Source organism: Chaetodon trifascialis, chromosome 23 (genome assembly GCF_039877785.1).
Source record: "Chaetodon trifascialis isolate fChaTrf1 chromosome 23, fChaTrf1.hap1, whole genome shotgun sequence".
NCBI classification, from domain to species: domain Eukaryota; kingdom Metazoa; phylum Chordata; class Actinopteri; order Chaetodontiformes; family Chaetodontidae; genus Chaetodon; species Chaetodon trifascialis.
The window spans coordinates 2,396,597-2,418,479 of NC_092078.1; the positions used below are offsets into that span (position 1 = coordinate 2,396,597).

At 44.4% G+C, this 21,883-nt stretch overlaps 1 protein-coding gene across 1 annotated transcript; it reads right to left on the bottom strand.

Annotated features, from left to right (window-relative positions):
* Nucleotides 1-4,148: 4,148 nt before the first annotated feature.
* Nucleotides 4,149-18,302, bottom strand: LOC139351838 (GRB2-associated-binding protein 1-like). The gene is made up of 13 exons (XM_070993844.1): nucleotides 17,829-18,302; nucleotides 12,653-12,781; nucleotides 11,802-11,967; nucleotides 10,953-11,145; nucleotides 9,557-10,233; nucleotides 8,509-8,591; nucleotides 8,302-8,411; nucleotides 7,811-8,106; nucleotides 7,388-7,459; nucleotides 6,255-6,351; nucleotides 5,695-5,824; nucleotides 5,331-5,465; nucleotides 4,149-5,048 (listed from the first exon to the last, which is right to left on the bottom strand). Exons 1-13 carry the CDS (start codon nucleotides 17,901-17,903, stop codon nucleotides 4,866-4,868), a joined length of 2,346 nt encoding a protein of 781 aa, XP_070849945.1. The 5' UTR covers nucleotides 17,904-18,302; the 3' UTR covers nucleotides 4,149-4,865.
* Between the last annotated feature and the right edge of the window lie 3,581 nt (nucleotides 18,303-21,883).

The window sequence follows — 21,883 nt, forward strand, 5'->3', positions numbered from 1 at the left end:
CTGAAATATCTCATCAACTGTTCGATGGATTGATGTGAAACTCACTTCAGATATTCATGAGGATTAACCTGAAGGACTTTGGTAATCCTCTGACTCTTCCTCTAGCGCCACCATCAGGTTGACATTGTTGCTGTTTAGTGAAATACCTCAGCATTTGTGGGATGGTTTGCATTTGCATGTGGTGCAGACATTCATGGTCCCCAGAGGAAGAATCCTCCAGAGTTGTCCTCCAGCGCCACCTTCAGGGTGGTGTTTGTGGTTTTCTACAGGATAAGTTGCAGCAAAATTATGTTCAGACAATCATGCCCCCCTCAGGGAAACATTATGTCTGCTAAACCTCGGCATGTTAGCATGTTGTTCATCAGTGAAGTGTCACAGAGCTGCTGGCTGAAGACTCTGGGTGTTCTTTGTTTGTGGCGTCAGTTGTTTTTGTGTAAATCTGTATCTTAAGTGTTGGGCTGAAGCTCACATTTGGGTGGTGCCAGGTTTAGTTCATGTGGGTGTTGGTGTGGGTGTAGCTCCAAACATGGGCGTCAGATCCACATCCAGAGAATGTCTTCCGGCTTTCCACACTGCAGCAATAAGAACACACACAACATAAAAGCAGAAGAACAACATGATCAAACCTCCATTCACAGAAACCCGACAGCAGCGAATCAAAAGGTGTTCTGGTAGTTTCAGCATCATCTGAGCTCAGCATGTGTGGACAGTGTGTGTTCATACAACCCTGATTCCAGAAAAGTCTGTGTGGAACATCGATAACTAAACCAGAATCAATCGTTTCCAATCAAACTGTTCACTGGCAGCAGTTTTCTGAAGTGTTTCTGACCCTACGTTTACACGCAGCAGGGTATTTTGGAAAACACATATTTTGGCCCCTCCGTTTTTAAAAATAACATTGTGCACACAACATCGTTTTCAAAAATGTTGTCGTTTACATGAACCCGGATAAATACGGCGTCGAGCGCATCATAACTATGCCAAGCCTATGGGCGCGAGTGTAAACAAGGTCGCTCACATGATGTTAAGTGTTTTCAGTCGCATGTTGTGTCGTTTTGGAACCTAAAACACCGTTTAAACATGCCAACACATAACCGGCATTTTCAGAAATCTCCACTTTGGCCAGAGTTTTTAAAAATGATCGTTTTCCATGAAAAAAACTCTGTTTGCGTGTAAATGAGAGGCCAAAACTGCATGAAAACATATGCGTCTTCACTAAGTGTAAACGTAGGCTGATACCGTGTGTTCATCTCCTTCATCCAACACTCTCATACCCAATCATCATCAATCAGCCAGACTCATTCACCAGTTTCTACAGGCTGCTCAAGGCTCAACCAGTCAGTGTTTTCTGAATGAACGTCACGAGAAATCAATAACTTTACAAGCCTCTTTGTACACTTAATCATCTCAGTATAACACCAAGGCTACGTTTACACTTAGGGAAAACGCGTATGTCTGCGGTTTGCAGTCATGCGGTTTGGCCTCTCGTTTACACGCAAACACAGTCTTTTCACGGAAAAAGATCATTTTTAAAAACTCCGGCCAAAGTGGAGATTTCTGAAAATGCTGGTTATGTGTTGGCTTGTAAACAGGGTTAAACAGCGTTTTAGGTTCTGAAACGTCCCAACATGCGACTGAATACTTAACGTCACGTGAGCGACCTTGTTTACACTCGCGCCCACAGGTTTGGCATAGCTATGATGCGCTCGACGGCGTATTTATCCAAGTAAACAACAACATTTTTGAAAACGATGTTGTGTGCACGATGTTATTTTTGAAAACGGAGTGGCCAAAATATCCATTTCCAAAATACCCTGCTACGTGTAAATGTAGGCAAAGTCAGTGACACTTCAGGGAAATCAATCTGTCCACTTGGGAAGCACAGGTGATTGTGGACCAGTTCCACCTGCTGTGGTGCAAACAAAAGTGACAACAGGTGCAACCGAGAGGCAACACTGACTTTGCATGTGGTGGCCGCAGACAGTTGTTCTCTGCTGATCCTCTCTGACTCATTCACCTCTAGTTTGAGTTCTGTTCACTGGATCAGCTTCGATTTCACTTTCACTTTCACTTTCTTTTGAATCCTGCCCTCTTTGGGGTGATGACCTTTGTTTCCGCTGACATCATTCGAGCGGTGTATGATTGTTCAGTTATTTTCCAGTGCGTCAGAAAGCAGCTGCTTACTTGCACTCGAGGTATTTGTACTTTTGTTTACGTCCATCTTATGCTTCCTTACATTTGTGTGTTAAGTTTCAGAGGAAAAGTTTTTTACTCAACAAAAATAAATGGACTGATATAGAAGTGACCACATAACTCTGAAGCCTTCTGTGGACTGTTCGGCCAAGCTCTTCCTTCTCTACACTGCTTTGATATTTTGTGACTTCTCCTTTGAAAGTTTTAGTCTTTATTCAAAAAGTGTTCACAGTCCCCACGTGGTGAGTCTTTGGTAATCCAGACTGTCCGCGACCTGATGGTGGCTTGACTTCAGACCTGAAACATTCAAATCTCCAGTTTTTGTTATTGAAAGGACTTAACCTGCGTTTACATGTAGCAGGGTATTTTGGAAAATGGATATTTTAGCCCCTCTAAAACACTGTTTAACCCTGTTTACACGCAAACACATAACTGCCGTGGTCAGAAATCTCCTCTTTGGCCGGAGTTATTAAAAAGGATCGTTTTCTGATCAAGGCCAAACCGCATGAAAACATATGCGTTTTCCCGAAGTGTAAATGGGTCGGAAACATCACAGCCGTAGATAAAAACAAACTTTGAAAGAACCTGTTAAAACTGTTTCCTTGATCTGCGTTTAGAGACCCAAATGACTGACTGGACGATCTGGACTTGAAATCTGCTTTTGGAGACTTTGATTCAGGACGTAAATCTTGAATTTAGATGTATTGTCCTTGTCTGGGGGCGGCACGGTGGCGCAGCAGGTAGTGCGCGTGCCTCACAGCAAGAAGGTTGCCGGTTCGATCCCCGGGTCAGACGGGGCCTTTCTGTGTGAAGTTTGCATGTTCTTCCCGTGCATGCGTGGGTTCTCTCTGGGTACTCCGGCTTCCTCCCACAGACCAAAAACATGCGCATTAGGTTAATTGATGACTCTAAATTGTCCGTAGGTGTGAGTGTGAGTATGAATGTTTGTCTGTCTTTGCATGTGGCCCTGCAATCGGCTGGCGACCGGTTCAGGGTGTACCCCGCCTCTCGCCCATTGTAGCTGGGATAGGCTCCAGCCCCCCGTAACCCCGAAAGGGATAGGCGGTATAGATAATGGATGGATGGATGTTCTTGGGTGCTTTTCATTACGTTGAATTGTGCCTCCTCGTCTTCTCTCTCCTTCGGCGACCCGGAAGTCGTTTCCCCTCCGCCATGATGAAGGATCTTCCACTTGCTTAAATGCACCTGAAGGAGACGAGGAGCGAGGAGAGAGGAGGCTTCTGAAGGAGATCAGAGTGAGGATACACTGGTGTATCCTACGCCGAAGTCTTTTATTATTTAAGGGGCGTGTCGTATGTGGCACACGTTTGAATCATGGCGGCAGCAGGTCTTCACAAATGTAATCGTGATTCTTGTTTCATCTGTGTCCTTTTAACAATCGTATCTGTCACCAAGAAATTAATGAAAATTCTTGGTATATTACGTTTTTTAAAGCGAGGCTACAAGGCTGTTGGTTTAATCTACCACACAGCCGTCCTCTGTTATGCCTCTAACGGCATATAATTGAAACCTCATCAATAGCAATCAGGAGTAGAACAGTCTGACTGCAGATCTGACCATAATATCACGTTTTACAGCTTTTACAGCTGTGCAAACGTCATCAGTAATTGACGTCGCTTCGGACTGACGCTGTGGAGCGAGGATTTTTCATTTCGGAGTTTCGTTTCCTCCGTCCTCACGTCCCTTCCTCGCATCCCTCTTTCATGTCCTCACTGGGCGGAGCTAAGACGCGAGGAGAGGAAGCGAGTGGAGGAGACGAGGAGACCAATTTATGGAATGAAAAGCACCCCTTGTCTGGAGTGACTGTGGAAGCTGGTGTCCTCTGCTGGTCCACAGTTATGATGATTGGCAGCATCTAGTGGCCACTAGAGGAACTGCAGGTTTAATTTGCTTCAGACTTTGTGTTTTATGAAAATCAATAAAAGCTCAGAGGGTGATGTGTGTTGCTTATTCCTTTATTTTCTATTGAACAGTCAACGCTATAATCACAGAATCAATGAATTTCTTCAGCAGGAACATCCCTCAGGTGGATTTGATTTGACACAATTATCATGTTATTCTGATTTATTGATCGTCAGAGCATCTGAACCATCCCAGTCCACCAGGAGACAGTGTTTAAAGAGCAACAGAGCTTCTAAGTGCTTTCCAAAGGCACCTGGACTTGTTTGAGGTCCTAGAAGACGTTTCGTCTCTCGTCCAAGAGGCTTCTGCAGTTCAGTATGAGACCAAACGTCTTCTAGAACCTCATCAGGTCCAGTGGCCTTTGAAAGCACTTAGCGATACCATGACAGGGACGAATGAGACTCCTCCGACTGTAACAGAGCTCTGACTGACGCTTGGTTTTATAATTTCTCAGAGGTGAAGATGCTCTGGGGGCAGAATCACCTCATCAGTCCACTCAGATCTCAGAGGTCTTGGAGAAGCTGGTTTGATGCGACTGTTGATGTAAAGTTCACGCTGAGCAGCGTCTTCCTTAAACCAGACCTGAAAAACTCTCCACAGAAGACAGTTAGATTACCTCGACTAGTAGTACACACTAGTAGTACAGTAGTACATTTCAGGATGTGTTGACGTTCTTAAGGAGTAAAGAATTTATTTCTTTTGATCTGTAAATCAGTGTCAAACAGTCTCTGTGTGTTTCTGCTTCTCTCTCATTTCTCCTTCTCCGTGGACATCCTCCCATCATGCCATGCTTCTCTGGTGTTCCTCAGGGCCTTCGTCCTTTTGGGGTCCACCACCACGTAGTCCACACGTGTACGCCCGCCTCGTGCGCGCTCCTCGCCTGCTCCAGCGTGCTCACTGCCGCCGCCTCCGCCCTCTGCCGTGCAGCGTTTCTGGTGATGGTGAAAATTCATTTTGATCAAAATGATAAATTGATATATTGATTATTCCACTGCAAGAAAGACGTGATGCTGCCAGATATCAATTATTACACAAATTATACAAATCACAAAAAACATGAGAAAAAATTGGTGAAGCAAATATCGAGTAAATACTGTAATACTTGAATCCAACCTGGCGCCCCCTGGTGGCTGAACGTTTACCATACACACATTTCCCTCGACTGACCAATTTGAGGTTTGTTTGACACATAGAGAGAGAGAGAGTGGTTTTACCTGTCTTGTTGGTGTCGATCGCCCGGTGTGGAGGTCCAGGTCCAGGTACTCCACCTGTTTGTCACCTCTGGCTCGCCGTAGCAACGGGCTGCTGACTCCACCCTCCGAGGCCCGGTGCAGCATAAGCCTCAGAGACTGTGGACACACACACACACACACACACACACACACACACACACACACACACACACACACACACAGAGTGGAGTTTACTTAAAGGTCTATATACTATGCAGTGAATAAGGTTAGAAGGGAAGGGCGAAAAGTAAGGATGAAAAGAAAGATGACAGACAGGAAGAAGGATGTGGAGAAGGAAGGATAGAGGAAAGAAAGGAAGGAAGGAAGGAAGGAAGAAATGTCTTACCGGCTCCCCAGCGCTGAAACTGAGGTTGGATGTGCTCATAGCCACGTAGTTGTCATCAGGGTCATCAGAATCGGAGGAGGGGGACGAGCTGTGAGCAGAGCTCGGCCTGACTGACCGACGGCTGGATGGACTGACACACACACACACACACACACACACACACACACACACACACACACACACACACACACACACACACACACACACCAAATGTTCTTAATTATTCATGTTGCACTTTTTACTCTTAATAATTTCAGTTCTGCAGCTCTTTGACTTCTTCCACCACTGGATAAAAAAGTATTATCAGTAAAATGTATTTATTCAGGAGTAAAATACAGTGACATTATATAGAAACACTCAGTACCTATAAATTGCACTTAAGTACAAAACTTAAATGGGAGTAAATGTACTTAATTTCCACCACTGACTTGCAGCGCTACATCAGCACCACAAGGGGGCAACAGAGTACAGCAGCCGAATGTTCCTGCTCACACACACGGCGCTTGTCTCTGTCTCTCTCTGTCTCTGTCTCTCTCTGTGTCTCTGTCACACACACTTACTCTCGTGTGAAGGTTCGAGTGACAGGCGAGCGGACAGGGGGCGGGACTTCCTGCCAGTCATGTTGCACTGGAGTGATGTCCAGAGGAGCTGGTTTCACTGGGAGGGAGCGAGAGAGGTTTTTTCACTTTTTATGACTTTTTGAAACACAGTTAATGTCAAAAACAAGGAAACTAAAGACATGAAAAGGAAAAATGAGCAGTTTAACAATTTAGTGGGATATTTGCTTGTTTCTTTGATGCACTTTGAGATAAGAGAATTCTGGAAAGTTGTACAAAATGGCAGGGAAGAAGCTGAAGGGTCTGACCTGACATCTCACATGGGATAATGGGTCTGACGAGCTCTTGACAGGAAGTAAAGCGTCAAAGTAAGACGCTGCGTGTGGAGTGTCGCAGAGTCAGCTCTCTGACTGCAAACCTTCACTAATATTTAATGGGAAGGTTTCTATAAGCTCCAGCTCGACGTATATTTGAGTGTGTGGCTGTCACGACCTCGTGCTGCTGCCTCGTTGAGCAAAGTGGAAACGGGTAAATAATTAAAACCAAAAGAGGCTGAAGGGGAACAACAGAGATGAGAAATGACTAACAGAGCGACGACACGGTGGAGGGAACATGGCGAGAGAGAGAAAGAGCCACTGTGACAGAAGAAGAAACGATCGACCATTTCAGGAACAGAAACAGTCGTGTGCAAATGATGGTAGAAATCTGCTTTGCCAAGACGCCACCAAAAACAGGAATTATTCAGTGGTATAAAGCAGATGATGGGAAACAAGAGTGCAGAATTTGCTTTATCAAGTTTCACCAGCCTCATATTTATTATCCACAGGAATCCTGACTATCAAACCAAAGACAAAAACGCTGATGTTGGACGACCCTGCAAAATCCTGCATTATGTTAGTTTTAAAATCCCTGCTTTGTAAAAAATGTTTGCGTGGAAACTACGGTGCATTTAAGGTTGATGAAAGATTGTGGTTCTCATGAAAAACTCTAGTTGAGGTTAAAGGGCTGAAACACCTGGTTAAGGTTCAGGAACCACAGTGGTCAACTGCAGCTCAATCAATGCATGAACTGTGTGATTGTGTTTGAAAGCTCTAGAAAAATCCAGTGATTAGACCTTAAATGAAGGTTGTCGGTACCTCTGGTTCGGTGCGTCGGCTCTGCGGCGGTCTGAATGTCCGTTCTCTCCGCAGGCTGACTGACACAAACTCCTGCAGTGATGCAGCATGCAACATACAACATGAGACGGCGGAAAGCATCGAGCAGGCTGCAAGACTGCAGCGGCTGAATCCCCACCAACGGTCGCTATAACTGTACGGATCCACCTGCTTCAGGTGCAGCGTATCCATTCAGTATTTATTACTTTGCACTATTTATACTGTTTACAAGTTACAGAAATGTTTGACCTATACATCATGTGTTTTTGCTTTTTATATATGCTATATTTATATATCTTTTTACCTACTTCCGTGCACATGACAGTTCTATTTGTATAATCATAAACATAAACAGGTCAAGCTCCTTTTCTTGGAGTCGTGTGTTAGCGTTAAGCTCCTGCCCACCTTTGCGTTGTGGTTTTAGGTTGCGGTGGATCGGAGGAGGCATGGCTTCGACCTCCACGCCACTGCCCGTGTTCATGGTATTCCTCCGGAGTGGTGGGGTGAGGGGGGTGACCGGAGTAAGGGGGGAGTGACGAAAACCCATGTGGGCAGGTGGGGGAACTTGTCTCCCCAGAGACGCCAGGTCACCTGTGGCGGGGTTGGGATGGGCGGGAAGGGAAGGGGTGAGGGGGGTCATGGGGACGTAGTTGGCATCCTGGAGCTGGACCGAGGGGTCAGAGGAAGGAGGTGGAGGCACCCTGGAAGAAGAGAAGAAGATGGTCCAGTTTGGGTCTATGACTGGAAAATTTTCTAAATCAAAAATATGTAAAAACACAAAAATTACATCTGTCAGCGCTTTTTGCTCAAACTGTCTTCCGGTTGAAAAGGTCCAGTCCTTTAAATCCTTTCAAAACAAGTCATCAAACGAACATTTCATGCATCTTCTGACTCACCGTGGTGCTACAGGAGGCTCAGTGGTGGCAGCGCTCATGGGGACGTAGTTTTCATCCACGTCGTCATCTTCCGAGCAAACACTACCCAGAGGTACCATGCCTTTATTAAACTGAGAGAGGAAGACACGTTTCACAATAAAACTGATGAAATAAAGAGGTAAATATCAAACGGGCTGTCACGCATGTTGTATTTTAGCTTTAACTTACGAAGTAGCTGTTGAAGCTCTCGCTGAACTCAAACATGCTTGCTCTGTCAGACAGAGACCGAGGGATGTAAAACGACTCACAACCTGAAACACAGAGCAAATCGATTGATTCGTAAACCGCCTGACGCCCAGTTCACTCCCAATAGAGATGCAGCTAGGATGTTAGCTTAGCATAAAGACTGGAAACAGTGGACACTGATTCTATCCACAGTTCAAATATCTGCCAGTTAACATCTAGTTGACACTGCAACTTGTTTGTGAAAGGCCAGGCTACCTCTACTTCCAGTCTTTATGTTAAGCTAAGCTAACTGGCTGTATCTTCATATAGGCGTGAGAGTAGTGTAGATCCTCTCATCTGTGTCTCAACAAGAAAGCTAAGACAAACATTTCCCAAAATGTCAGACTATTCCTTAAAATTTTACATAATTGTTTGCATTTTCTTGTATATTTACAGAGCAGCATTAATACTTTTCCTTAAGTAGAAGATATGAGCATTTCTTGCACCACTGCTGGAATCTGGCTGCAAAAACTCTTTGTGCTCTTGTGGGACAAAGTTCTCCTCTTATGAATGAAACTAATCAAATTGTGATGCAAACAGGCACGCACTGTTTCAGCTGTGAGGATATAATCCAGTTCTGCACAATAAAGCTGCTTTAGTGCTCTGTGATCTCCTCACTCCTCACTGCAGCTCCGTATGTGTTAAATTGGGAATAATATTGATTTTCATTGATTTACTGTCAATACTACTGATTTGCACCACAGGTACGCTATCAGTTAGCATCAGCCTTTGTTTGAGTGAGACTGGAAACAGTGACACCTGCCTCCATCCAAAGGTAACAACATCCACCTCCCAGCACCTCTAAATCTCCCTAATTCACACATTACGTCACATTTGTTTAATCTGTTCAAGAACCAAAGTGTAAAAATGTCACGTTGTGGTTTTACAGGTCGTCATGTGCCAGACTATTTCTTGCCTGGGTGGAGTGACTTCAGAGGGATAATAAGGCTTTAAATTAAGGCTAAGTCAGGGCAGACTGTTCTCGTCTCACCTGTTGTTGGGCGTCCAGGTGCAGTGACAGTGTTACTCCTTGGCAGACCTCCTCCTCCTGCTCCCTCCACATATCCATCCCTCCTCTCTGTCTCTGAGGTGGATCGGGGCAGCGTGCCCACAGCTGAGCTTTCTCCCTGGGCCGCGACAGTCTGGGGCTTTGGTGGGCGTGGAGGGGGAGTCGGGGTGGAGGTGTGGAGCTCCGCTTGGGTTAAGGAATCCACACTGGGGGTAGAGGAGGGGCGGCGAGGGGGTCGTGGCTGGGGGGTGGATGCTGGACGTGGGATCTGGTAACCGCTGGTGATGTATGAGTGTGTATTTGGATGCATGGTGGAGTGTGTATCATCACAGAGAGGTATCGCCACTGGTCGCAGGTGGAAATCCAGCGAGTGCTTCCTGGGATGAGGAGATGGGTGACAACGAAGTCTGCCGGCTCGTTTCTGAGGGTCAGAAGTCACGCTGGCATCCAGGGACTGACTGAAAGGGCCTGCTGCTGTGGAGACTGTCCAAGGAGCTGTCTTAAAACCTGAGAAAGAGCAGGAGGATGGAAGTGGAAGGCCGTTGGGAAGGAGGGAAGGAGATGAGGAGGAGGAAGAAGAGGAAGAGGTGGTGGAGGGAGGAGGGTAGAGGTTGTCGTTGTAGTCGGTTTCAAGAGAGGTGGAGGAACCTAAGGGAGGCCTGGAGACAAAGAAACACAAATAAGAGTTGAATCAGGTTTTAAGCAGACCAAAAGAGAAAATGAGCTCTCGTTGTGTTCTGGTGAACTGTTCCATGAAGATTTGAAGTCAACCTAGAAAACCGTGGGTGTGATCCAGGCTAAGATAAACCTCTAATCCCCTCCTCAGATCCAACACGTCTGAACCTGTAGCTTCGACTGTTAGTCCAGTTGATTTAGCTTCAGTTTAGTCTGAACTAAACTGAGTGTAAAAGTCGACTGTGGGCATTTCACGCAGTTTGGGGTGATTAATGTTCACTTTACCTGATGGTGCAAACTCAAATAGAAGCCAACATTTTAAACAAACTCACAGGATTTATGTACTGGTTCACTGATTTATAATCCTGTTGGCTGTGTTATTGTTTGTTTTGCTTGTTTTAGCAGCCGAGGCTGAATTCACTTCCTATTTCTGCATGATGGACCCGTTTGATTGTTCATTCAAACGTGCAAAAACTCAAACATTAGTTTGTAACATCTTAGAGGTTCAACTTTAAACTTTAGGACAAAGAAATACAGCTGAAATACTTGTTTCTTCTGGATGATACACTCAATCGCAGTATTTACTCCAACATTTGTTTACTCTGATTTGATCCTTTTCTAGGACTGAGTTTCTAATGCCATCACTGAACTTTCACGTCCCAAAATGAAGTCTTGTTTCCTTTATTTGGCTGTGTGTACTTACCTGATATGACTCTGGCAGTGCGATAACCAGAGGTAATCTTCTTCTGCACTGCCATGGTGGTCCACATTCCTCACACTCACTGGGTCATAGGGGGGTGGGACTGGCCCTGTTACTGTGGTAACAGTGGCAGTGCCACTGGTTGTGGTTATTGCTGTGATGGAGGACGAGCCAGAGGCAGGTGGTCTGTCTGGAACTGCAGAAAGAAACAGTCATACAAATGAGAAGTTAAATAACAATATGTAACGTTTGTTCGTCATCTCTACATGAGTGACTTGAGGCTATGTTAGCCGCTACTAGCATAACACACCCAAATCTCTGCCTGTAGTCAAGTTGCATTGACTACAGACAATGCAACTCGGGACCTGGAGGTACAACCTTCTCTACAGCTAACATATTGCATGGTCTAACATTTGGCTTTGAGTCCTTGTAACAGCGCCACCTATGGACCAATCTACATTGTCTCTTGTATCCATATTATTAGTCTCTGTCTGTTTGCAAAATGATAAAAAAGTTACCCAAACATGAGTTACAAGACTGAAAACAGACTGACTCATTGTGGGTTTTAAAGTGTTACCTGTCATTAACAAAACAAGACCAAGTAGAAATGACTGGACAAAGTAAAGCTTATACATAACAACATATTCAAATGTTTTCCCATATACACATCTGAGTCACCGACACAAGCACAATCCTGAAGGCATTTTTGTCAATCTTTCTCTCTGCATGTCCTCTCTCCTCCCACCGGTTTTCACACTGACTCACAGCCACAGCCCACGCATCTATCCATTTCAAATGCAAAGCAAGAAAGGTGTGAGGAATATTTTGATTCCCTCCCGCTCTCCGCCTCACCATCGTCGGTCGGGTTGAAGCCACAGAGCAGGCAGATGGAGGAGACCCAGCGGTTCATGTCCTCTTCAGACTCAGCCACCAGGTACCAGATCCTCTCCTCTGTCTTCAGGTCGAAAACAAAGCTGCTCTCCAGTTCCTTCTTCGTGAACGACAGGCCAGCATCCACCTGAAAGAGATGGGGGTACAGTAAAGGAAAAGAAGTGAAATGCTGCAGTTAGCTAGCATTAGCCCTCAGTTAGCATTACACAGAGTCAGTCTTAAACCTCCTGCAACAAAGTCTGAGTCCTGACGGACAGAATCAACTTTCTAATTGGCATCCTAAATTAAAAGTCCAAAGAATCGGCTGTATAACAGAACTGCAGACAAGTTATCAAGAACATGTTGCTGGTTTCACTGTCTCAGTGTTGTTCCTATAAAATCATAATTGATGTTACTCCAGGACCATTTTTGCTTCAACTGAACACAAAGTGACCGCAGAGGTCAGGTGGAAAAATGCCATCTTCTTCAGTGTGTTCAAACTTCTGTTTCTCAATGTCAGTTGCACTTTACAGTGATTGTGATTCAGTGATTCTCTCAGCTGGGAATAAAAGTCCAGAGTTTTCCCTTTCAAAAGAGACCAAAACCATCTATGTACTCCACATGGTTCAAGAACAACCATCAGTTTATTTTGTGTTGTTTTAAGCAAATTCTTACTGGAATGTTCAACCCTTAAACAATGTCAACAATGTAACCAAGGCTAAATTAGTTTTCAAGTCTTTTTCCCCAATTTGAAAAGCTATGACGTCATAAAAACATCATTGGTCAGTAACTCTCCAACATGGTGTCAGACCGTCCTGAGTCTGTCTGTTTACCTGTTCACACAGGTTAAGGTTGATGGTCCTGATTGGTCGACGGGACTGCTGGTTCTTGTAATACTGCAAGACATCCGGCTCCCCGCTCAGCCGGCCGCTTCGCAGTACGAACCATCGCCTCTTCCAGGCCTGGAGAGAGTCAGAGACACGTGTTACTACTCGAAGAGAAGAACCATGACCATTTTCTATCCTAGTTGAGATAAAATGAAAAGTAATTCATACACATGAAAACCCTCATTACTGACGTCAACATCATCAAAAGACAATCTTATTAGACAGAAACTTCATGTCCCTCTCACTTTCTGCAACTTTCAGGCTACGGTGTCCTGCTCCCATATCCGAGGTCTTACACTCCACTGCACATGAACACTAGCTAAACACTAAAATTTCATGATTTACATTATGGGGACCTGCATTTTGTCCCCACAAGTATGGCAAGTCCTCACAATGTGACTGTGTAAACAAATATATGTCCCCACAGCGTGAGTAATACATGGGAACAGACAAACAAACGGACAGTGAGACAATGGACAATATATAGATTTACAACCCAAGATCCAAGATCTAAGTGTGTCCTTATAAACCATAAAATTCAACCTAAATTTGAATGATTTATGGGGACTTATTTTGTCCCCATGCACACTGTGGGACTCCACAGTGTGCAAGCAGATATATGTCCCCACAGCGTGAGTAATACATGGGAACACACACACAAATTGCTAAATGTTTGACACTGTCCTCAGGTTGTTCCCATCATGTGCTATTACAGGCAGCTCCCATGAGGATCCGCAGAATGACACCTCATATTTCAGACATGACTCACCACCCGTGTGTGTGTGCGCGGTGTGTGCGCACGTGTGTGTGTGTGTTTGGGCTTAGTGTTAGTGTGTAGGTAGGATGTGTGAAAGACACACCATGATTATTTAAAGGTGTGAAGCAGAGCATGAAGAGGGATTTTAATCCAATAGCAGCATGTGTGTGCGCACACACACACACAGAATACGGCTGCAGTATGTGTGCACATGCCTGTGTGTGTGTAACTTTGTATTACTCACGTTGTGGGGACATATATGTGTTTACACAGTCATGTTGCTGGGACTCGCCTTCCTTATGGGGACAAAAGTTCCCACAATATAAATCTTTAAATTTCAGAGTGAAAACTGGGGTTATGGTGAAGGTCAAGGGTGAATCCTGAAGAAATGAATGTAAGTCTATGTGAAACAACGCAAACACCACCGAGTCTGCGCGTGTGTGTGTCTGTTTACAGACGAGTTTCCACCAATCCAACAAACCAAATCCTTCTCCTCCGATCCCTGTTTAATTGTGTTTCTCAACCAAACCAACGTGACTCCAAAGGTTGTGTGTGTGTGTGTGTGTGTGTGTGTGTGTGTGATCAAAGTACACAGCAATTAAATACCATAGAGCACATTTAGCCCCCGCTTTCTCTCCAAACACTGACAGGAAGAGGAAATAGCTGAACAGGAAATGCCGGTAAGAGATGGCAGTAGATGTGTGTGTGTGTGTGTGTGTGTGTGTGTGTGTGTGTGTGTGTGTGTGTGTGTGTTTTCTGTTCCCTTCACTCTGTTTGATGATCAGTTGTGCAGGCCAAATAAAAGCGGCAGGGTGGAAACAACTTGTATGACAACATCTGATTAAAGGAAAAGGACCGAGCTGCTGCAGCATCACCACGAGCTCGTGTGTGAAGTCCTTCCTAAGTTCTTAGTGACGGCGCTAGTTTCAAACTGGAGATTTACTAAATCAGGTTGCATCATTACGGACAGAAAAAGCAGCTTTTACACACAATATGTGTTTTGTCCATCTGCATTAACATCACATGACAACAAGAATCTGTCCTCTTTAAAACTTAAGTGTTTCTTAGCTCCTAAGGTTTCAGTCGTGTGTGTGTGTGTGTGTGTGTGTTAGCTGCTTCTGTTCATTTACACACTTTTTCTCTGCTTGTACAAATGATCCTGATTATCCTCACTAAGCTGCCTTTAAAAGATGAAACACCTCCTCTCATCTCGTCTCCCTTGTCTCTCTCTCATCCCTCCCCCACTCCTTTCGTTTTGTTTCCTCCTTTGACCTCTGACCCCGACAGGACGAGGGCACAATGGATCTAAAATAACACTTCCTCCATCCTGCCTCCAGACCAAAATTAACACCGGGCCTGAAAAACAAACGTCCCTCTAGTCAGTTCCTCACTCGCTGATCTATTCCACCTCCTCCCAGCACACTCAAGCTCTCCGGGCTGCAAACATGTGACCACACGACACTTTCAGTCTTATTTTCAGTTCCCAAGATGGACCTGAAAAGGACCAAAACAGGTTTCAAATCCAGTCATGCTTTATTTTAAATGAAAGCACAATTCTTGTCCATCACTGCTGATTACTTGATCTAGATTATCGGAACAAGTGGTTTCCAAAATATAAACTGACTTTCTCTTGTCGCAGGTTGCGAATGTCGCTGGGTGGTGGCCTGGATAATGGTTGCATTTTGAAGATTTGTGGTTTGGGATGTGAAAGTATTCCACAATTCAAAAACCAAAAGACAAGAAGCAGGAACAGCAGATTTCAGGGACGTCTCCAGGTGGTTGGGAATCGCTGCTTCAGGTGATGATCCTGATGAAGTTGTTCACAACCTGCCAGATCTTCAGACTTGTTTTTAGCTAGCTAGCAGTGCTAGACATGCTATCATTACCGACAGGTGGAAAGGACCAAAGTCTGTGATATCAGACACCTTCATGGACACAGCTTTCTTTACATTGTGTTCGACCTTGTGTGTGTGTGTGTGTGTGTGTGTGTGTGTGTGTGTGTGTGTGTGTGTGTGTGTGTGAGATGTGTGTTTTGCACTGGAGGTTGCAGAGAGAGTTTTCAGTCTCCTTGGTTCTGTTCCAGTCCGTGTGTTTGTTTCCAAATCTTCTAAATCTTCAGGGAGGCCCCCTCTTCAAACCAGGCCCAGCTGAAAGTGATTAGTTCATTACATAACACACACACACACACACACGCACACACGCACACACGCACACACACACACAGCTTACGACAGAACAGGGAGTGTATGCTGAGGTACGCTCCATGAACCCTGGCCCAATACTGATCATGAAAACATGAACATGGACTCAGCCTGCTGCAGCCAGTATCGGCAGCTCGGTGTGAGAGTGTGTGTTGACACTCGACACACAGCTGCCCAGACAGTGTGTGTGTGTGTGTACACACTGGGTTGTATATACCATCATGGCTGAATGTATACACAGTCTGGACAATGGGCTCTGTCATTTGGAGGCCTTCTTCTTCTCTTGTTTGCCGTCTCTCTTCTCGTCTTCTTACTCTTGTTTTCTTCTTCTTCTTTCACTTTTGCCTGCAGAAATTCTTCTTCTTCCTCTTCTTCGTTCCCACCGACTGGGACTTCATTTACAAGCAAACTGTCTGTGCAATACGTCTGTTCACTCTCACGCTTTCGCTGCTGGGCTGACATTCAGTTTACTGATGTCAGAGAACAGGGATTGTGGGTAATGAGGTCCTCATATGTAAAACAGATACAGCTCTTGTTTTTCCACTCAGTTATTTCAGAAGCTGAACAATAACTTTTCTTCTGCTCCGTTCAGTCCTCCTGCACCCCCCAAAGCTTTCAGAAAAAGAGAAAGTGAGTGAAAGAGGAAAGAGACGACAGACCAAAGTTTTCTCTCAAAGAAAGAAAGATTAAGTGAAAATATGGAGAGGGGAGATGAGATTAGCTCAACTCACTGGCAAGGCATGCCAGATATGCAGCTCGTGTGTGTGTGTGTGTGTGTGTGTGTGTGAGAGTGTGTGTGAATAACTGACTAAGCTGCTTCTTTACTGGAAAGCGAGCCGGGCTGAAGTCGGACAAACAGCCTCATGCTGATTTGAATTGTTCCAGATTTTACTGGATTTTGGGATACGATAACTTCTTATAGGCTATTTTCTTTCAAAATAAGATACCCCATCCACCCATCTATCTATCTGAACTGCCTTTTTGTCAGTTGACAATTGAAAAACATTCATCAGATCAATGTCCTGTACGGACTGACCTCATATCTCACACATTTAAAGGACTTCAGTGCTGATTTCCAAACATGTTCCCAGCCTGTGATAGTTAGCAAGGAATTAAAATCCCCTTCTCATGCAAGTAGGCGTTAAGAGCTTCACAGTCATGATCTGCGCATGTTGGCCACTGTGCCTTTAGAGGCGCTTGCCTTCATCAGACATTGGTGCTGCTCTGAGCGGAGGCTAAGGGCCGCACCACCCTGGTTTCATCCCTATCAATAACGATTTAGACCTGTTTAATCTGTGTGAATTCATCTAACGGTCCTCTTGTGTCTGTGTGCTGTGGAGGGGGTGGGGCAGAGGCTGGGCGTGGTTCTCCAGGTGGCTCCATCACAGCTGGGACTCGTCACAATCAGCACAGTATAAAGACTGTGGACGGCTGAGGACTCGTCACCAGACTGTCTCTGCTCCTCAGTGGTGTGGTCGGCCGGTTGTCAGTGTGAGTGGTGCTTGTTACCATTGAGTGTTGGTTTCTCCAGAGTTTTGTGTTGGATCAATGAGTTCACCAGCACTGATCTCCAGCCTCCAACCCTCCATACTCACACCACCTGCTCAACACCTCATTACCTCGTGCCTCACCTGCTGTTCGCCTCCTTGCACATTCAATAAAATCTGTCTCTTCATCCCTGTCTCCGTCTGCCATTGAGTCCTACCTGAAACATAACACTAACACTGCCTGTTGCACAAAACGTGCCCATCGTGCTCAGCATTTTTGTTTTTTAACTTCTTGTGCTTTAATTTTGTTAGAAACAAGCAGATTAAACTGAAGGTGGAGAAGCGACAGCTGTGCTCTGCTGAAGGTTTTATTAGTTTATGATCAGGAGTCTGAAATGTTAGGAAATGACTCAGAGTGTCAGCAGTGATGAAATGAGAGCTAATCTTCAGGCTTCATTAAAAACTGCTCAGGAGTGTGTGAGTGTGTGTGTGTGTGTGTGTGTGTGTGTGTGTGTGTATGTGTGTGTATGTGTTCTGTAAATGCATGTCAGAATCTGACAAACAGTCACTATTGACCTACTTGAAGCGAGGCACCTGACAAACACGGCAGGGCTTCAGAAATCTGCTCTTTTGTTCTTTGTGTTTGTTTTTGCCTGAAGAAGAAGTGAAGTACTCACATAACGCCGCAGTTTTTTCTCCGGTGGGGATTTTCGTAGCCAGCCTTCGCACACCACCTCCTCTGCTCCACTCATCCTGATGCCAAAACAGACTCCAGCAGGTTCCAATCAATCGACTGGGCTCCCAATCAGCTGTCAAAGCTGACTCCCACGAAGTCAATTAAGAGCCAGTCAGACTCAACCAATCGAGTGTCAAATCAGTCAATTTGGCACAGACTTTTCAATCAGGCTTCTGATCAGGTGTTGAACTGATCCATTAGACTTGCCATCACTCTTCAGGCCTCTTTCAGACTTGAAATCATCGATGCAGCTTCAGCTTGGTCTCCAGGCGTCCACTCCTCAACACGTCAGAGGTGTCTGGATCAGCTTTGAGCTGCTGCAGGTCTGTTGGTCGACTGATCCACGTCTCCGACAGTTTCCATCCACACATGAAGGAGCCGCTCCTCTCTCCACGGCTGAGTCACACCTCCTTTTGAGAGAGTTACTACTTCCCAGCAGAGCTGCTCTTCCCTCCCTCCTCACCCTCTCTCTCTCTGGTCGTGTGATAACCGAACACAATGCATCTGCTCGGACATTCCTTCCCTCCTCTCCTCCCACTTTTTCCTCTTCCTCCTCCTCCTCCTCACTCCTCCCCTTCTGCTCCAGTTCAGTATAACAGGAAACTCCCCCTGTGGAGAAGTGTGTGTGTGTGTGTGTGCCCATGCCCTGTATTCCTTATGTTGTGGGGACATTAATCTGTTTACACAGTCACATTGTGGGGACTCACTGTATTTATGGGGACAAAATACAGGTCCCCATAATGTTAATCATTAAATTTTAAGGGGAAGACTGGGGATAGGGTTAGGTTTAAGTTAAGGTTAGGGTAAGGGCAGGTAGTGGTTCTGGCTCTGGTTCGGGTAAGTCCTCAAGAAATTAATGTAAGTCTATATAGTGTCCCCAAAAGTGATGAAAACCAAAGGTGTGTGTGTGTTTACATGTATTCCTCACGTTGCGAGGACATAGGGCTGTTTATACACTCACATTGTGGGGACTCGCCTTCCTAATGTAGATCACAAAATTTTAGCGTGCAGACTTGGGTTAAGGTTAGCTTTAGCTTAGCTTTTACTGTGTATGGGTTTAACAATAAAATATAATTTACCACAAGACATGAATTTGGGGACACTGGAAATGAGCATCGATATTTATGAATGTTATGATGACACAGGAAATGACTTAAAACAGTGGGATATTATTCATGCACAATTAAGCGCCAGCAGGCTGAGCTAGCAGAGTGAAATCATGTAATATCATGGATCCAGGTGATTTTTCGATATCTCTCTGCAAGAACTTTATTAGCATGAACATTTGGAGTTGTAACTGTACTCTCCAACACTGTTCATGATCGTACCTGTTCATATGATGTGCAAACTAATTATGGGACAAATATGGACAAAGTATTAGGTAAAGAAGAGATGGTCCATTCATTACATTTTGCAAGCTCCAACAAATGTATAGAATGATGCAACTTTTGGAGCGACAAGGTTGTTGTCGTGAAAGTTATATATGAAGGCATCCTACATTTCCCATAATGCAGTTCAGTGGAAAAAAGACAGGTCTGTCCAGAGCCACAGGATACAAACTTTAAGGTTTAGTTTTAGTTTTAGTTCTCCTCATAAAGACTCAAGAGCTCAAACCCTTTTTGCTGTTTTACAGAGTTGTAAAAAAGTTGAGATGGATTATTCTGACTTCACTGTGACGCAGCTCAGAAGTGAGATTTCCTCAGATTAATTTAGAGATAAATACCGACATCTAGTGGTTGTTTTAAGCACTACAAGGACTGCATGTAATAGTATGTTCACTTTTTCCCCCATTAGAAAAGAACAAACTAATGATTGAACAAATCCTTAAACATGAACTATGAAGTGAAAAAAAGCAAATAAATATCAGGCATAAAACATGATGGCTTGATTGTTGAACATCTCTCTCGAGTTTACAAGAGTAAAGGCTTTTAGGATGACAAGTTACCAGAGAGTTTGTCAGATGTAATACTTTCTCAGGTAATATTAGCTGGGGTTGCTGCAGAGTAAATTTTGTCGCTAACGTTAACCTACTCCCGTATGTGGACGAATACGTCGACGCTACAATAATCATCTAACATGACCGCACACCTGCAGAGATGGCTTCTGCAAGTTCGTCTACAAATCCTAAATAAGTCTGTTTCTCTCTGCCACTGTTTTCAGCATTAGCTACGATCGCTAAAATTAGCTAACATAATGTTCCAGCAGACCTCTCCAAGACCAGCATAATGTCAGGTAAAAGTTGACTTCAAGGCAGCTCAACAGCTGGACGGATCTTATTGCCTCTGCTAACATGGGGAAGGGCTTAGCTAATGGTTGTGCCCAAAGGAATACAAAAACTGCAATGGCACATCAATCGTGGCCTGAATATCAGGGCAGCGGCTCCACTTTTAACACATCGTCCAAACCCAAGTTCAGCTACACCTGGCTTGAGCAAAACATGCATCCATAGTGCACACAGACAGAGCAGCCAGCTGTTGTGGACTATATGACTGATTCGTTTCAGGACTCAACAGTCCTTTAGGTAGACTTTAAATCAGGCATCGTCAAGGCTTTGTGTGTTAAATGCAACTTTGATGTGATGCTTATGAGTCATTAATGATTAATTATTTTATGTCACATCCTGTATTGATGTTTTTAACGTGTGTTGTAAAGTAGAACATTTGCCGTAAAGTTGAACCATTACAGCTCTAAAATGTGCTTACATTAAAGATCTGACTAACTAATCTCAATGTGGTCGTTATTTTAATTTCTGACTCTTAAATGTATTCGTGTGGACGTTGTGGGCGTCCACACTGTCTTTGCATCCAACTGGATGTGACCTCCATGTGTATGAATCTGGAAAGAAAACTTACTTAAGCCTGTGTTACAAAAAGACACATAAATATAAAAGTCCATGTCCAAACTATTGAAATAATGACATATTTCTTGGAGTAGTAACTGTAATGTAATTGGTGCATATAAAGCAGTGATTTCTTACACAACATAATCTGTCTAAACCTTGCATGTTCATTTTCAGGTTGGTTCGACCAAATATCAAATGCCATATCAGTAAAAACAGATGTTCCAGATAGAGTCCAGCTTCAGGAATGCTGGATCCTACATTTCCCACAATGCAGTTCAGGAGAAACCCACACAGCTCCCGCCAGAGTCACAGAGGACAAACTGTCTTCACAGGACGAGTCAACTGAACCTCCTTCAGTCGAACATTACCAGAAAAGTGGCAGCTCTGACTTTCACTGATGTTTCTACACATTCATAAGAAAGTTGAGATGGATTGTAGTGTTGAATGATTGAGATTAGATTTCCAGAGATGAATTTAGAGCTAAATGCTGACATCTAGTGGCCCCGTTTAAGTACTACAAGTACTTCAGGTAATGGTAGGTTGGCTTTTCCCTGCACCTTGAACCTGACAGAACAACGTATGGAAAGATCATTTACCGACAGCACGAGGAAACAAAAGAAGTGATTTTTACTGGTTTCATGAGATGTCCGCATGTCAACATGTCCACATGGACCTGTTACACAAACACACATCCACACGCCGGATTAATCTCTCTCCCGTCAGATGCCTTTGTCCATGTGTGGGATGCAGTAACAGAAAAACCTAAAACAATTACTGCTGTCAGGGTCTTCATCTCAACTTCTATTTAACACCTTAACTATATGTTAGTCTAGGGAGCATATCTAAGATATATGTTTGTGAGCCACCTCATTTTCCATGACGATCACAAGGTGATGACAAGATGCCATTAAATACTATCCGTGACTACATCAACAGGCAGTACTGTTGACGACAAAAGATGAGACTAATATGCAGTTAAAAAATAAAACTACCAGCAATCTCTATTCATTGGGGAAACAGTGTGCAGATTGAGAATATTTTCAGATCTATCTCGAACTTACTCTTTCTTAAATTACTGTTTTTGTCAATGAGGTTTGGTGACGTTGACTCATTTGATTGGCATGACATTCTCCAGTGCGACATCTAGTGGCAGT